This window comes from Mustela nigripes, chromosome 16 (genome assembly GCF_022355385.1).
Source record: "Mustela nigripes isolate SB6536 chromosome 16, MUSNIG.SB6536, whole genome shotgun sequence".
Classification (NCBI taxonomy): Eukaryota; Metazoa; Chordata; class Mammalia; order Carnivora; family Mustelidae; genus Mustela; species Mustela nigripes.
The window spans coordinates 39,768,223-39,786,366 of NC_081572.1; the positions used below are offsets into that span (position 1 = coordinate 39,768,223).

Here is an 18,144-nt window from a genome sequence, read left to right on the forward strand (position 1 = left end):
CTTTCCCATATACACCCAAGTCAGCAAGAGAGAGCAATGGATAAAAGGGCCAAAAATGCATCCCAAGGAATACACTGACATTCCCAAAGTTACATGGTAAAAATAAATGAAGTTGTTTTAAAGATTTTTTAACTCGTTTCTATAATGGAAAACAGTGGTTTTCAATTTCATCTTTTATTTCACTATGGCTCTACAGTATGTTCTACAAGGAACATCTGTACTTGGTAAATGTGACTGGTAGACAAAATGTCTGCCTTAAAAATAATTTATACTTAAAGGATGCTTTTACATAGTAAGAATTTTAAGATAAATGTGTCCCAGAAATCTCAGCCCCTCAGATGGACCTCTGCATTCCCTAAGATCTGAGCAATTTCCCCACCTCTAATTTATGCTGACAGTAAGGATAATTATCTCCATCAATGGCTTATCTCTTCTAACTCTTAATAACGAAGTTAGATCTTAAGCCTATCCGTAAATACTAATATTTCCTCTTAAAGTATACATAATGCTAAGACCTTTACCTTATGCCAAAGTTTGAAAATATCAAGTTTAAAAGGCGGGAAAACACCATCCACTCACCTTTCAATGTCAATCCACTGTCAGCCACACCATCACTTATATGTTTTCGGACTACATTCTTGACATCTTCCAGAGCTTGGGGTGCTAATGGAGTATTGAAACAAATTCTCTAGTAAAAAACGTAAAAATAAATTTAAAAACAAAACAGCATTAAAACCACACATAATATAAAACATTATTCTACAAACCAACATTAAATCCGTTGTAATAACAACAACAAACCAAATTCTAAATTAGAATAGGATCATCTCTGCTTTGCATTATTTATTTAAAACATGTCATATGCAGAAGGAAAGAAACTTTCCCTACTGTCTCCATAGCATTTCTAAAACACAGAGTTCTTTGTGTACCCATGTTATACAAAACCAAGAAAGAAAAGATAAATCAGAGTTCAAACTTCAAGTCATCTTTAACGCATCCACTGTATCCCATGAAATGACACACAGTCAAAAGAGTCTCCTCAATTCCTGTGCGTAAGAGAGTTTTATACCCCAGGTGAAGACTTAACTAGCTTGATGGGAAAGACAGTTTACATGAAAGAGACATGCTTATCAACAGAATTTTGTTTACGCTAATAATATTGTTAGAGCTTTTCTCAACAAGAAACCCCCCAAGATATAGAAATGCCTGAAGAAGAGGGAGGGCTACCTGGAAGAAGTTGAGTTCAGCATCATTGAGAGTGCCATCATTATCTTGATCAGATATTTTAAATATGCGGGTGAGGGCTTTTATACAGGCTGGTTTCATCTATACATCATTGAGAAAAGAAACAATTATGTTAATCAAGGTAGTTGGGAATTCAAAATATGACTTTCGTAAGTAATGTTAAGAATAATTCTGAGGGGCACCTGGGTGGCTCAGTGGGTTAAGACTCTGCCTTCGGCTCAGGTCATGATCTCAGGGTCCTGGGATTGAGCCCCATGTCGGGCTCTCTGCTCAGCGGAGAGCCTGCTTCCCCCCCCCCCCCCGCCTGCCTCTCTGCCTACTTGTGATCTCTCTCTCTCTGTCAAATAAATAAAATATTAAAAAAAAGAAGAAGAAGAAGAATTCTGAAGGGCGCCTGGTGGCTCAGTCGTTAAGCATCTGCTTTGGGCTCAGGTCATGATCCCAGGGTCCTGGGATTGAGCCCCGAAGAGGGCTCTCTGCTCAATGGGGAGCCTGCTTCTCCCTCTCCCGGTCCCCCTGCTTGGTCTCTTTCTCTGTCAAATAAATAAATAAAATCTCTTTTTTTTTTTCCTTAAAAAAAGAAAAAAGAGTATTAAATGAGCCATAAGCTAGAAAGTCTACAATTAAGGGTGAGTTTTTACTTAAAGAATGGTAAGATATGACTTCTATAAATGTGATCCTAATATTAGATATTCACAATTAATAAAAATGACATCCTGGGGCACCTGGGTGGCTCAGAGGGTTAGGTCTCTGCCTTTAGTTCAGGTCATGATCTCAGGGTCCTGGGATCAAGCCCTGCATCAGGCTCTCTGCTCAGCAGGGAGCCTGCTTCCCCCACTCTCTCTGCCTGCCTCTCTGCCTACTTGTGACCTCTCTCTCTCTGTCAAATAAATAAATAAAATCTTTAAAAAAAAAAAAAGGTAATTTGAAGAAAAATGAAAAGATGCAATTTTCATTAAAGTTTGAAATGCATCAGAAGCTAAAGTGGTCTAGGAGGCCTGGGTGGCTCAGTCGATTAAGTGCCTGCCTTCAGCTCAGGTCATGATCCCAGCATCCTGGAATCCCGTCCTTCACTACACTCCTTGCTGAGCAGGGAGCCTGCTCCTCCTTCTGCCTGCTGCTCCCCCTGCTTGTGCTCTTTCTCTGACAAGTAAATAAAATCTTACAAAAAGGGATGCCTGGGTGGCTCAGTTGGTTAAGCAGCTGCCTTCGGCTCAGGTCATGATCCCAGCGTCCTGGGATCGAGTCCCACATCGGGCTCCTTGCTCAGCAGGGAGCCTGTTTCTCCCTCTGCCTCCAGCCTGCCACTCTGTCTGCCTGTGCTTGCGCTCTGTATCTCTCTCTCTCTCTCTAACAAATAAATAAAAATCTTAAAAAAAAAAAAAAAAAAATACAAAAAAAAAAAAAAAAAGAAGCTAAACTGGTCTAAGCTATTGGCTCAATAAGGTATTTAAATAGTAACTACTTTAAAATATAACACCAAAATCTGACTATGTTTAAAATGTATTAAAAATTCTATCTCAGGGTGCCTGGGTGGCTCAGTGGGTTAAGCCGCTGCCTTTGGCTTGGATCATGATCCTAATATCCTAGGATCAAGTCCCACATCGGGCTCCTTGCTCAGCAGGAAGCCTGCTTCTCTCTCTGCCTCTTCCTGTCACTCTGCCTGCTTGTGCGCGTGCTCTCTCTCTGACAAATAAATAAATAAAATCTTCAAAAAAAAAAAAAGAATTATATCTCAACAAGGCTGTAAAAAATTTAACAGTAATAAAAAATTCATTTTGCATATGAGTAGCTGAGACCCTCACACAATAAACATTATCATACAAGTCACATCTTTTTCATTATTAGGTAAGCAGAGGACTCCACGGTCCATATAGAGTCCGTCATCACTGGAATTAATTTTTAATTAATCATCAGGCTTTAATCTTAAATATTTTTTTAATGATTCCACCTCAAATCTGTGTTAAAAGGTTTTTCTGTTTACATTTATTTATTTTTGAGAGAGAGAGAGCATGTACACATGTGTGAGCCCACGACCTGGGGTTGAGGGACAGAGGGAGAGAGAGAATCTTAAGGAGGCTCTGTGCTGAGCTCAGAGCTGGGCCAGGACTAGATCTCACAACCCAGAGCTGAAATCAAGAGAAGGAAGCTCACCCTGCTGAGCCACCCACCTGCCCCTGTGCTGAAAGTTTATTGCTGGGACACCTGGCTGGCTCAGCTGGAGCAGAGTGCAGCTCTTGATCTCAGGGTCATGACTTCCAGCCCCATGCTGGGTATAGAGTTCACTTAGGACAAAAAAAAAAAAAAAAAAAAAGAGTTCATTAGTGTTGTCTACAAAAATGGTTCTGGTGTAAGCTTAGACACAAAGTTTATACTTGTCTAAGACAAGGTTTAGTCTCTAAAAGTTACACGTTTTACCTCAGGCAGGTCCCCCTAATAAACCAGTAACAGATGGTGGCAAAAGTTTTAGTCTTGGGGTCTAGGGAAGGAGCAGGGACGATAAGCAGATTAGGAGAACTAATAATAGGCCTAGGAGAAAAGTAGCAAATAAAGCACTGAGAACAAACCAATAGAGGGGATTTAATTTACCTAGGCCAAGGCCTCAGGTAAATCTGCATAGTATGAGACTTTCCCAAATTACCTTGAGCATAAGATAATGTACCTGGCTGAATCAGAATGGAATTGGTGTTTTTAACAAGTGTGCCTAGTAAGTATTATGAGGCAAATTAGGGAAATACTGGACTAAGAGTAAACTAGGAAGCACTCCAATTATGGAACAGTAAACCAGGATTAAGGAAAAGTAAATCAGGGTCAGATTAAAGGATAACTCAGATTAATTACTTATACCGGGTCAGCACTTTTTCTGTGAAGAGCTGCACAGCAAGTACTTTAGGCTTTGGGGGCCAATAGGTAAAATCAAGAATATCATGTAGGTATTTATTTATTATTTTTTTTAAAGATTTTATTTATTTATTTGACAGAGATCACAAGTAGGCAGAGAGGCAGGCAGAGAGAGAGGAAGGGAAGCCGGCTCCCTGCTGAGCAGAGAGCTGGACATGGGGCTCGATCCCAGGACCCTGGGACCATGACCCAAGCCAAAGGCAGAGGCCTCAACCCACTGAGCCACCCAGGCGCCCCTCATGTAGGTATTTATATATTATATAGCAAAAGAGAATCAAATTTCCATCAAGTTTTTATTGACAGAATTAAAGACGTAACAATAATGGTGTTTATATTTGTTATACAGGTCTACTACTAAGAAAAACAGAATTCTTTTTGGAGGAATAACATTTTGTTTAATTAAGGTTCAGTTAGTGTTCTCCATCATGAAGACTGAAGATGTTCATCTGTTAATGCTGACCTGCAATCAGATTTCACATATTTCACCTTTGAAAATCATTTTGTAGATCCGTATGTCCAATACTGACACTATAGAGCATTTTAATGGAGCACATTAACTGCTTTGAAGGCACTTATAAAATTAGATTCTTTTCTTGATATTTTCCTGTCACTACACTACAGACTAATCAGTTCCGATTGAAGGTTGGGTGGAAGCTCAAGTGCACAGTCAAATGGGTTACAAACATGGAAATCTCCTTTGCATTTGCATCAAGGTTCCCCAAAAACAACAATTCGAGGGGCGCCTGGGTGGCTCAGTGGGTTAAAGCCTCTGCCTTCGGCTCAGGTCATGATCTCAGAGTCCTGGGATCGAGCCCCGCATTGGGATCTCTGCTCTGCAGGAAGCCTGCTTCCCCCTCTCTCTGTCTGCCTCTCGGCCTACTTGTGATCTCTCTCTCTGTCCAATAAATAAAATCTTTAAAAAACAACAACAAAAAACGATGCGAGAACTAAAGTTTGGGCTCAGAAAATCTGTCTGCTTTGCCATCCATTTCTTTTGTTCTGGCATGTAGGTAATGCACAGATGATAAAACACTAAGATGCTCAGGTGCCGGTGCCCAGGGTATTCATGCCGTCAAGTCAATAATGGTGTCAGCATGCTCAGTGGTGCACACACAGCAGGGGGAGGGAGCACACCACACGAGGGCTCTGCAGCAGCAACTCGTGCCTCTCCAGCAGGAAAGCAGTCACAGACAAACAGAAAAGGACAAGTATGGCCGTGTTACAAGAAAATGTTATTCACAAACGATGAAATTGGAAAGTCATCGAATTTTCCCATATAACAAAATATTATTTCTTCAGATTTTTTTTCCCAAACAGTGAAAAATGTGTAGTAAATAAATTCTTAGCTCACAGGCTGTACAAAAACAGGTGGCAGGCCAATTCGGTCCATAAGCCAAAGCCTGGCAGCCACTCACCGATACTATAAACTTTCCCCGGAAAAAATGTGCAACTTTTATTTTTTAAAAACTCAACAATAAGAAGGTAATTCAGGGGTGCCTGCGTGGCTCAGTGGGTTAAGCCTCTGCCTTCAGCTCAGGTCATGATCTCAGGGTCCTGGGATCAAGTCCCACATTGGGCTCTCTGCTCAGCAGGGAGCCTGCTTCCCCCCACCCCCACCTGCCTCTCTGCCTACTTGTGATCTATCTCTCTCTCTCTCTCTCTGTCAAATAAATAAATAAATAAATCTTTTTTTTTTTTAAGGTTAATTCAATTAAGACATGGGCAGAAACTGAAATAAACATTTCTCTATATACAATAGTCAATAAGCACATGATGTTCAACATCATTAAGTTATCAGAAAAATGCAAATCAAAACAACCATCACTAGGATGGCTGTTATAAAGTGTGTACACAGACACACAGACAGACAAACAGACACACACACACACACACACACACACACACACAGGAAAATAACAGGTACTGACATGGCAAAGACATGGAGAAATTGGAACCTGCCATTCAGTTTGGTGAATCCAAATAAGTTAAAGAGAACTAGCATGTGACCTAGCAATTCACTCCTCAATATACATCTAAAAGAAATCAAAAGAGGTATTCTAACTTCTGTATGAATGTTAATAGCAACTCTATTCACAATAATCAAAAAATGGAAGCAACCCACATGTCAATCAACAGATGAACAGATAAACAAAATGTGGTATATCTATACAAGTCTATTGCAGGGGCACCTGGGTGGTTCAGTCAGTTGAGTGGCCAACTCTTAGTTTCAGCTTAGGTCATGATGTCAGGGTCCTGGAATGGAGCCCCCCATCAGGCTCTCTGCTTAGTGTGGAGTCCGCTTGAGGATTCTCTCTCTCTCCTCTCCCTCTACCCCTCTCCCCAGCTCAGGAGTGCGTGCACACCCATGCACGGTCTCTCTCTCTCTCTCTCTCACAAATCAATAAATAAATCTTAAAAAAAAGTCTATGGCAAATAGGTGAAGGAGATTAAGGGTTCATTCATTCAACCACTCATTTTATTTTATTTATTTATTTTTTAAAAGTTTTTAAAGATTTTTGTTTATTTATTTGACAGAGAGAGATCACAAGTAGGCAGAGAGGCAGGCAGAGAGAGAGAGGAGGAAGCAGGCTTCCCGCTGAGCAGAGAGCCCGATGTGGGACTCGATCCCAGGACCCTGAGATCATGATCTGAGCCGAAGGCAGCGGCTCAACCCACTGAGCCACCCAGGCGCCCTAACCATTCATTTTAAAATACTTTATTTATTTATATGACAGAGATAGAGAGAGCATGTGAGAACACAAGCAGGGGGAGTGGCAGAGGGGCAGGGAGATGCAGAATCCCCGTTGAGCAGGGAGCCAGATGCAGGGCTCAATCCCAGGACCCAGGGATCATCACCCAAGCCAAAGGCAGACACTTAACTGACTGAGCCACCCAGGCACCCCAAGTGTACATTTACTATGATGAGCACGGAGTAACATAAAGAACTTCTGAATCACTGTATTGTATACTTGAAACTAATACATCACTGTACATGAATTATACTGGAATTAAAAAACAAATACATAAGTTCTTTTAAAAAGACAAAAGTCTATGGGGTGCCTGGGTGGCTCAGTGGGTTGAAGCCTCTGCCTTCTGCTCAGGTCATGATCCCAGGGTCCTCCGCTCAGCCGGGAGCCTGTTTCCCTTCCTCTCTCTCTGCCTGCCTCTCTGCCTGCTTGTGATCTCTGTCTGTCAAATAAATAAATAAATATTTAAAAAAAAAAAGACAAAAGTCTATAGCAAATATTGCTAAATTTTAGATATTATTCAAATTGTGTTACATGCTGTACCCGTGTAAATTGATTACACAAGGTTTTCTCTCTCTCTCTCTTTTTTTTTAAAGATTTTATTCAAGTAGGCAGATAGGCAGGCAGAAAGAGAGAAAGGGAGGCAGGCTCCCTGCTGAGCAGAGAGCCTGACGCAGGGCTCAATCCCAGGACCCTGGGATCATGATCTGAGCCGAAGGCAGAGGCTTTAACCCACTGTGTCACCCAGGCGCCCCTACACAAGGTTTTCATTTGTGTGTTTTTAAGTCTGTGAACTTTACACTAGCAAAATAAGTAGGCTATTAGGTAAATCTTCAGACTTTGCTATTTGTTTTTAAAGATTTATCTATTTATTTATTTATTTGACAGAGAGAGAGAGAGAGATACAAGTAGGCAGAGAGGCAGGCGGGGGAGCGGGGGGAGCAGGCTCCCCGCTGAGCAGAGAGCCTGATTCAGGGCTTGATCCCCTGAGATCATGACCTGAGCTGAAGGCAGAGGCTTAACCCACTGAGCCACCCAGCTGCACCCCTGCTGCTGTTTGTTTTAATTGCATTTTCTGAAATACTGTTTGACCTGGAATACTATTCACGGTATTTAACATGAATGTCTTTGAAATACCTAGAAAAATTGTTTTTGGATTTTTTTTTTTTAAAGATAAGGACTTTTTTTTTAAAGATTGTATTCATTCATTTGTCAGAAATAGAGAGAGCACACGCAGGGCGAACAGTATGCAGAGCAGGCAGAGGGAAAAGGAAGGTTTCTCGCCAAGCAAGGAACCCGATATAGGGCTCAATCCCAGGACCCCATGATCATGACCAAAGCCGAAGGCAGATGCTCAACCAACTGAGCCCCCCAGGAGTCCCCTAATTGTTTAGCAGACAATACATTTAAATTTCATCAGTTTAGAAGAATACTCAAGAGTTACTAAAAATCACTACTAGAGTTACTACCTACATATTCCAGCCCCTACTATCACAGCTTGGGGGGCAGGGGTTTACCTCTTTCTCCTCTGGGCAGTACAGGGGCCCTGTAGGATGAAGAACAGCTTTCTGCGCATAATAAAAGAGCTCTGATATGTTCTTCAGGTTTTTTGCTGAACACTGAAAAAAAAAGTTTAAAATGTTATATTCTGAAAGCAATGACAGGAGCTAAAAACAATTTTTAAACTATCGATATAAGGTAATAACAAGATTGCTCGAAGAAAGAGAAAAATTTTCTTTGTTGAAATCACAATATTAATGTCTACAAACGACTCAGAAGCCAATTCTGCATTCTCTTTTGTATTTGGTTTACATGACTTCACAAACAGCAGGAAATGTATTCCATCCCACACCTTCTCACATCCTATTTTAAACCACAGTTTAGTGAGAATTCACCAGCAGTACATTTCTAAATCGAATGGTAAGGCATACCTCCACACAGGTTTCGATTTCTGTGTACTGGTTCATAATGGGAAGGATGGTCTCCATACTACTGTATTCTACCAGATCAGATTTGTTCCCAACCAGTATCAAAGGCAGCCTGAAAAAGCAGGATATATTGCAATAATAAGGAAAGCAGAAGACCTAAAATATCTATTTTAAAGTGTATAATAACCATTCTAATTAACTTCACTTAATCCCCCAATATGAACCTGCTACTGTAGTCAGTTCCAGTCCCCTAGATAGCATGTTCATGTTCAACAAATATTTACTAAGTACTTTTTAAAAATTTTTTGAAAGTTAATTTATTTTCTTGAGTAATCTCTACACCCGACCTGGGGCTTGAACTCACAACCCCGAAATTAAGAGTCATGTGCTCTTCTGAGTGAGCCACCAGACACACCTACTGAGTATTTCTTATAAGCCGGGTACTGTTCTGAGCATGAAGGATACAAGACAGACAACGTCCCTGCCCATTCTAATAGTGAAAAATCAGAAAATGGACAATAAGCAAATAAGCGATACACTTTCCAATTCCGTAAGTGCAATGAAGAAAGTAAATAGGGGGAGGATATGGGATAGTCACGGGAGGGGCTAATTATATGGCAATCGGGAGAAAATCTCTCTGACACGGTGGCATCTGCGCCAAGGAAAGGAGGATGAGACGGAATGGGCCCTGTGAAGAGGAAGGAAAGAGCTGTGCAAGAAGGGACAGTGTGCACAAAGGGCTCAAACTGAAAACACACCCTGGTGAGTCCAAAGAACAGAAAACTATCAGAGAGGGTGGAAAGTACTAAGCAAAGGGAAAGAGGTATGTAAAGGGGCTGGAAAGCGGAGCAAAGGCCAGACATATAAGCTGCGGTAGGGAGTGTGCATTTTATTGTAAGTGTAAAACAGGAAGCCAGTGAAGAATTAGGAATAGGGACACAATAGGATCTGATCCACATTTTATTATTTTTAAGATTTTATTTATTTATTTGACAGAGAGAGAGATCACAAGTAGGTAGAGAGGCAGGCAGAGAGTTGGGGGGTGGGGAGCAGGCCCACTGCCGAACAGAGAGCCCGATGCAGGACTCGATCCCAGGACCCTGAAATCATGACCTGAGCTGAAGGTAGAGACTTAACCCACTGAGCCACCCAGGTGCCCCTGATCAACATTTTAAAATGAGTCATATGTTGCCTTTTGGAGATACGTATTGAAATACTGACAATATGGTTTGTTCAAAACAATCCTAATGGGAGAATAAGAAATGAAACAAGACTGGCCATGAACTGACAACTGTTGACGCCAGTGACAGATACAGAGGAAATCATTAGACAATCTTCTCTACTTTTGTATGTGTCTGATTTTTTTTTCAATAATAAAAGGCTTTTTAAAATGTGGTAGTGTATTAGGACAGTGAAGATGGAGAGAAAGTATTCAGATTTGAGGTATATTTAATTTTTTTTTAAGATCTTATTTATTTGAGACAGAGGGAGTGAGCACAAGCATGGAGAGCAGATCTTATTTATTTGAGACAGAGAGAGTGAGCACAAGCATGGAGAGCAGCAGGCAGAGAGAGAAGGAGACACAGGCTCTCTGCTAAGCCTGCCTAATTCAGGGCTTGATCCCAGGATCCCAGGATCATGACCTCAGCTGAAGGCAGAGGCTCAACAGACTGAGCCACCCAAGTGTCCCTGGAGATCAATTTTAGAAGCAGAACTGATAGGAACAAGTGGTAGATTAGATATGGAGGTTGAGGGCAAGGCAGAAACCAAGAAAAATATATAGGTTTTTGGCTAGACAAAATAAGATCTCCTGAGTCACAAAAGACTGATTTAGGGGTGGAGGGGACAGTGAGGCGTAGGCAGGGAATTAAGGATTTTGTGTCTGACAGGCCTATCAGAAATCTAAATGGGGATTATCAAAGAGAGCTAGTCTAGTAGGGAACTGTTATTTGTACATCCTGCAAGAGAGCTTGGAGAAAAAGAAAATCATCTTGCTGGAACTCCAGAAAGCAAGAGAAATTCTTACGTGCATTTATTTCTGTCCCCTCCACCCCCAACGTGGTTATGGGTAAAAGGACTGGCCCATTATATAACCCAAATATACATTCCTAATAAAGACAGGAGGGTCTCCAAAAATGTAGTGGTTTGCAATTAAAGGTGTATAGAAATAATTTATGGAGCTTCAAAAACTACGTATGTCCAAGCTCTACTCCAAACCTACAGATTCTAGAACTCCATGGGTGGGGAAAAGGCACCTATATTCTTTGAAAGCACCTCAGCTGACAGTGATGGGCATCCGTGATTAAGAACCATTGCGACAGGCACCTGGGTGGTTCAGTTAGATAAGCCTCTGCCTTCGGCTCAGGTCATGATCCCAGAGTCCTGGAATTGAGCCCCGCATCGGGCTCTCTGCTCAGTGGGTAGCCTGCTCCCCCCCTTCCCCAGCCTGCCTCTCTGCCTACTTGTGCTCTCATTCTCTGTCAAATAAATAAATAAAATCTTAAAAAAATAAAAATAAAAAAAGAACTACTGTGCCTGCTAGTTTCCAGGAATAATGAAAAAAATTCATAGATATTCCCCAGAAGAACAAAAATTCTTTGAAGTTAGTAGAATCTATATGTATGATATGTGAGTCTCTTAGGAAGCAAATCAAATAGGAATGTTACAGGAAATAGGGAGAGATCTTCTATAATTTCCCAAGTTAAGCCACGTGGGTTGAGTGCATCTATACCCAAGCTGATGCTGAAGTGCCTTCATAACCCGATCTCTTTAAATGGACCTTTGTAATAGTAGAGCATGAAACATGTCTTATTAGTTTTTAAATCTTCAGTATCATTAATATCTGGCTAATGGTATTTTACTAAATAAAAGTTTGTTAAATGAAGGTTCTTCCTTCTCAGCAAAAAATGATTTGTATTTCCATAACCACAGGATGAATGTAGGAGTATGAGTGTGTATACATACAGGAAGAAGGGGGGGGAAAGGGTGGCCTATCTCCGCCTCAAACCTCCAAAAGAGGAAAAATATTGAGATTTGACAACCTGTCACAAATTCGGGAGATTAACAAACTATGGAAACATTTTAGTTATGTCAGGCTTGTGCATCTTCTTATTGTATGTAATTGTGCTGTTTTCTGTTTTATAGTTTAAGAAATTACTTACCTGTATTTATTAAACATACTTATTCCAATAATAAAAAAAAAAAAGAACGACTGTGACAACAGTGCATGAAAGTCCTACCAAAAATACATGTGCAACAAACATAAACTTAAGATATGAGGCTCGGGAAGAAATTACTGGGAAAGTGTAAGGTCCATATAATAAAGAAACAGACCCCCTAGGGACAAGTCAAGCACAAGAAAATAAGTATGCTCATATGATTTGGAGAGGGGGAAAAAAAAAAACAAAAGAGCCACATCTGAGAAAATTCAATTTGATCTTCAAATGTTAAAAGCTACTTTCAGAGGATACCAAAAGGGCCACAAAATTAGCCACAGAATTTTAGGAAGCTGTCATAGTGAAACTAATTTTTTTTAAATCAGGGGTCCAACCTGGTACTTGATAAAGAGTCCAGAAAAACTGCCTTCTCTGAAGAGTCTCCTGTGGAAACAGCTCAAGCATGCGGCAAGACGACCAAGGGTCAGGACCATGTAGCTGTGGGCCCCTCGAAGGCAGCCCTAGCTGACAGGCCCTTCCATGTTGATGGAAATGATGTTTATCCAGACTGTCCACTACTGTACCCACCAGCCACGTACCTGAAATGTGGCTATGTGTATCCAAGGAACTGAATTTTTAGCTTTATTTAATTTTACTTAATTTGCAGTCAAATCACCACAACTGACTAGAGTCTACTACAGTGGCTAGCATAGTTCTGCGGGGTTACTGTCGCCTTTTCACCTTGTCAGGAAGTCATTTCAAAGTTTAAAACTATGACCAAGAGGAGCCATCAGAGCTCAAGACACAGTCACAAAGTCTCCCTCTGTAAATACATGAGCCAGGGTCAATGACCAAGTTCATCTGGTTAGAACCAGATCTTTACAGTCTCAAGGCACAAAAATGTCCAGCCAACAGAGAAATCTAAAAAATTAAATAAAGGATCAGATGTGTACAATACATAGATATTAGTTCTGATTTCCCTAATGTTTAAGAATGCCTCATAAATGTTATTAATGTTCCATTAAATAATACTGCAAGAAAAATTTTTGGTTTCCATTTGACTTAAAAATGAAAATATTTACACCCAGAACTATCATTCTGTTCATATGAAAAATACAGAAGGTGTATACTCTTACTTCTTCCCATCACACATTATCTTCCAAAGAATTTCCAAGAAATTTCCCTCTATACATTCCTAATAAAGATCTCTAGCAATCTTTAGAGAACTTATAAAGCAGTACAAGTGCATTATTTCACTGGATTCTCAAAATTACCACATGCAGCCAAGACTGGCATTAACCTCGTCTCCACTACAGAGGAGGAAGGAAGGCTCAATGAAGTCAAGTGGATTAAGCCAGATCTCAGAGGGCACTCGCTCTCCTCCCAGTCCCGTGCCCTTACACACACCACCCTGTAAGTAATCAGTGACAAGGGGAAACCGTTCCTCACCCAAGGGGCACCTCCACAGAGAAGGCAATTACGATACAGATAAAGAGGAATTCTAAACTAGAGACTTCTTAAGCACTGGTTTGAGAAAAAGAAATAATGGAAGATCAGTGATCAAAATATTTACGGTCAGAAGTTATAAATCATTCTAGTACCAGAACTTGGTTTTCTGCTTTGCTCACAAATATATGTGCTGTCTCAAATAATTTCTCCCAAAACCAGCATCTGTGCAGAAACAGAGAAAGACCTATAGGTAAAGCAAACATGGCAAATGTTAACTAGTGGATGTAAGTGAAGGGTTTACAGGTGTTCACTGTACGATTTCTTGCAACTTTTCTCTAAGTTTGACATTTTTCAATATACAAAGTTTCACAGGAAAAAAAATATACCTGCTGTCTTTGTCCGTTCTTTCATTTATGAGAGGAATCCATCGACTTGTTACCTAAAAAGAAAATCAACAAAAGCTAAGCCACAGTGAGGATCTTCTCTGAAAACTCTAAATGGAAGATCAGTTTTAAAAGTGCACCCATAGAAATTTAACTAGATATACTGAAGAAAGTCACACGCTCATACCTTATCGATAGAATGCTTGTTGTTAACAGCATAAACTATGCAGATGACATTAGCCTACAAGAAAAAATTAAGAAATTAATGGTATTTTTAAACAACACAAATGTAACTGGTAGCATCTAAATTAACATATTTGGGCTAAAGGAAGACTAAAATTTGAAACCTAAAAAAAAAACCCCACACTTAGCATGCCTCCAAGAGTAAAGAGTTCCTAAGAACTTAATGCAAAAATACACAATCAAAGTCAGCAGTTAACAACAAAGAATTGAAAAGACCTAAGTGAGAGAATAAACAACACTCACAAAATTATCACCAAAAAAAAACCCACAGCTATTTTTTTTTAAACCCACCTGTGATATCTCTTGATGAAGCTGTTCATCACTCTGTTCTGCTTCTACAAATGACAAAGTTAAAAAGGTGTTCATTATTTTAAACATTTTCATAAAAACTAATGGCCAAGCTAACATTCTACATGGCACGCATCCAACATTCTTCATCCCCCATGACATTTATGTAGTAGTGTAGAGCCAGATGAGGTGCCAAAGCCAAGGGCAAGCCAGGGAAGGAAAGAGTTGGACTACGATAAGGAAGCTGGCTGGCACTGAAAGACAAGTCTACCAGAGGCACGAAGAGCAGAAGGCATTGTGTGATAAATCTAGGCCAGCATCTGATCCAGAGCTGAGATGGGTCAGGCCAAAGAGATCAGAAACCCAAGCTAGAAGACTAGGTGCTGCGGTCAGAAGCCCAGACAAAGAGTCCATACACACAGGGTCAGAAGGCCAGGTGAGAATCTGGGCAATACAAGCTTAAGAGCTTGTATCTTAAGAAAGTAGGCCCCAGGGGCGCCTGGGTGGCTCAGTGGGTTAAAGCCTCTGCCTTCAGCTCAGGTCATGATCTCAGGGTTCTGGGATCGAGCCCTGCATCAGGCTCTCTGCTCGGCAGAGAGCCTGCTTCCCCCTCTCTCTCTGCCTGCCTCTCTGCCTACCTGTGATCTCTGTCAAATAAATAGATAAAATCTTAAAAAAAAAAAAAAAGAAAGTAGGTCCCAGAAGCAAAACCCAAGCATGATAGTGATGAGTCAAGAGTTCCCTTTCCAGCACGTATCTCTGGCTGGAATGGGTCTCAAATGGTGGATGTACATAAAACCCCAGAGTGCAGGGGATATGCATGATGAGAGCCATGATGAAAAAGCATACAAATGAATGGGGTGCCTGGATGGCTCAGTCAGTGAAGCGTCCAACTTTTGGTTTCAGCTCAGGTCATGATCTCAGGGTCAGGAAATCAAGCCCTGCACTGGGCTCTGCACTTAGCGGGGACTCTGCTTGAGATTCCCTGCCCCTCTGGCTTTTGCTCTCTCTAGCTCAAATAAACAAATAAATTTTTTAAAAAGCATTCAAATGAAGAGATACACAGTAACAGACATTAATTTAGATTACCTTATGTTAAATATTCTCCCCCCAAAATGCCTGTTATTTCTGACATACAAACTAATACCATACATGAGCATAATGATATTTTAATTTATGCTAAACAACTGGCCACATTTTAAATATCTTTTCGTATGCTGAGTAATCAATGGGTAATGGCTTCAACTCCAATGCGGTAAGAGAATAATTTTGTAAATGAAGCAGGTTATAAGGCTGACTCCCACAGAAAGCGTCCAACCCCCTCAGCTTCTGGTATAGTGCTGTCTAGCAGCTGGACAAGCAAGCCATGTATGTCATTTTTAATGTTGCCATAGTCACATTTAAAAACTCAAAAGGTTGGGGTGTGTGGGTCAAGTGTTTGTCTCTTGATTTTGGCTCAGGTCACGATCTCAGGGTCATAGGATCAAGCCCCATGATAGGTTCTGCACTGGGTGTGGAGCCTGCTTAAGGTTCTCTCTGCCCCTCTCCCTATGCCCCTCTCCTGTTCAAAAAGTAAAAAGGAACAGGTAAAAGTACATTTTCATTTAATCCAAGGTATCAAAAATATTAAAAGTTCATCATGTACTCAACAAAAGAATTATGATAAGATTTACATTCTTCTTCTCACACCAAGTCGTTTTTTTTTTTTAAGATTTTATTTATTTGACAGACAGAGATCACAAGTAGGCAGAGGCAGGCAGAGAAAGAGGAAGCAGGCTCCTCGCCAAGCAGAGAGCCCGATGTGGGGCTCAATCCCAGGACTCTGGGATCATGACCTGAACCGAAGGCAGAGGCTTTAACCCACTGAGACCCCCAGTCACCCCTCATACCAACTCTCTAATTCCACCTGTATTTTATACTTACAGCACTTTTCAGCTTAGACTAGCCAAATTTTAAGAGTTTGATAATCATATGTACTGGACTGCAAGTCCTGGTATTTCACTTTTAAAGTATGTGGAATACCAGCTTAGGAAAACAAAGTATTACCAATGTAATTATGCCATTCTTACAAACAGATTTTATGTTTTAGAGCAGTTTTAAATGTACAGCAAAACTGAGTGGAAGGTACAGAGATTCCCCATATACTTCCTGCCCCCACATAGCTTCCCACTTTATGAACATAACCCATCAGAGTGGTCCATCTGTTACAACTAACTCCCAATGTGGGGATCGAACTCACAAACCCAAGATCAAGAGTCACACTCTCGGGCGCCTGGGTGGCTCAGTGGGTTAAGCCTCTGCCTTTGGCTCAGGTCATGATCTCAGGGTCCTGGGATCGAGTCCCACATCGGGCTCTCTGCTCAGCAGGGAGCCTGCTTCCTCCTCTCCCTCTCTGCCTGCCTCTCTGCCTACTTGTAATCTCTCCCCCTGTCAAAAAAAAAAAAAAAAAATCAAAAAAAAAAAAAAAAAAGAGTCACACTCTCTACCAACTGAGCCAGCCAGGCACGCCTCCTTTTTTTTTTAAAGAAGTCCCAGAACAAGCAGAATAATTTAGTGATTAAAAAGTAAGTCTGAGGGGCACCTGGGTCACTCAGTCGTTAAGCATCTGCCTTCGGCTCAGGTCATGATTACAGAGTCCTGAGATGGAGCCCCACGTCAGGCTCTCTGCTCAGCAGTGAGCCTGCTTCTCCCTCTGTCTGCCACTCTCCCCACCCCCTTCTGTCAAATAAATAAATAAAATCTTTGAAAGAAAAAAAAGTAAGTACTAGTGGGTAGAAAAATTTTAAATTATTAAAAGCAATACAAATGTAATGTAAGCAAGCTGACAACTGTTTTAACTGTTATTTTGGGGAGGGGACAATTCTGATAAATTAAAGAACAAATTTAGAACTCAACAAATTCTCAAACTCAGAACTCTTTCTACATCATAAGAGCATTCCTGAATGCCTGATAACAAAACTAATCCAGAACTTACCTCTGCAAACATGCCAAGTCAAGGAGGGTAATGATTTATCTACTACTCGTCATTTATCATCACTCTTTCTTTTTCATTATTATGGAACCCAGCTTAGTAGATCTAGGACAGAGAACTACAAGATGGAGGCTTTATGTGGGGTATGGGGTGGGGGTTGGCAAGGAGATATAAATGAGACAAGATTAGGAAATGATTATTTACTGCTAGAGAAAAAGGAACGCTTATCCTGGCACATTTTTTAAAGCTCAGTATGTACCCCTTCTTTGAGGACTATTCAATTAACCCTGCAGCTTCACCCACAAGAGGATATTCATTACCTGAGTAATCTACGATGTGTGTAGGAACTCTCTCAGGGGTGACATCAGCTGGAATGGTAATTTCTTCTGCCCGGGGAGGAACCTTCATTTGCAAACAAACACAGAAAAGGAAGAAAAAAAAAAACCTTCAGCTATTATCCATCAAACTTGTTAACAGATCATGTAAATTCACCTATATATTATCCCCTTCCACCCATACTTATCCTTCGAAGATTTATTATACTTTTAAATGCTTATTTTTTGTGCTTGAACCCACAACCTTGAGATGAAGACATGAGATCAAGAGTTGGATGCACAACCCAGTTGCCCAGGTGCCCCGAAAAACACTTCTTTTAAAAAAACATGCACAGGGGCGCCTGGGTGGCTCAGTGGGTTAGGGCCTCTGCTTTCGGCTCAGGTCATGATCCTAGGGTCCTGGGATCGAGCCCCGCATCGGGCTCTCTGCTCGGTGGGGAGCCTGCTTCCTCCTCTCTCTCTGCCTGCCTCTCTGCCTACTTGTGATCTCTCTTTTTTT

The 18,144-nt window shown here is 41.0% G+C and overlaps 1 protein-coding gene across 6 annotated transcripts in view; it reads right to left on the minus strand.

Annotated features, from left to right (window-relative positions):
- The window catches only part of RHOT1 (ras homolog family member T1), a 63,048-nt gene that overhangs the window by 25,430 nt on the left and 19,474 nt on the right, over nt 1–18,144 (minus strand). For all 6 annotated transcript variants that reach the window (XM_059380768.1, XM_059380767.1, XM_059380764.1 and 3 more), the window contains exons 3-10: nt 17,631–17,712; nt 14,343–14,386; nt 13,996–14,049; nt 13,812–13,864; nt 8,825–8,933; nt 8,411–8,512; nt 1,228–1,326; nt 580–688 (exon numbers count right to left, since the gene is read on the minus strand). In XM_059380768.1, coding sequence (XP_059236751.1) covers nt 580–688; nt 1,228–1,326; nt 8,411–8,512; nt 8,825–8,933; nt 13,812–13,864; nt 13,996–14,049; nt 14,343–14,386; nt 17,631–17,712 — 652 coding nt within the window. The remainder of the gene's footprint in view (nt 1–579; nt 689–1,227; nt 1,327–8,410; nt 8,513–8,824; nt 8,934–13,811; nt 13,865–13,995; nt 14,050–14,342; nt 14,387–17,630; nt 17,713–18,144) is intronic.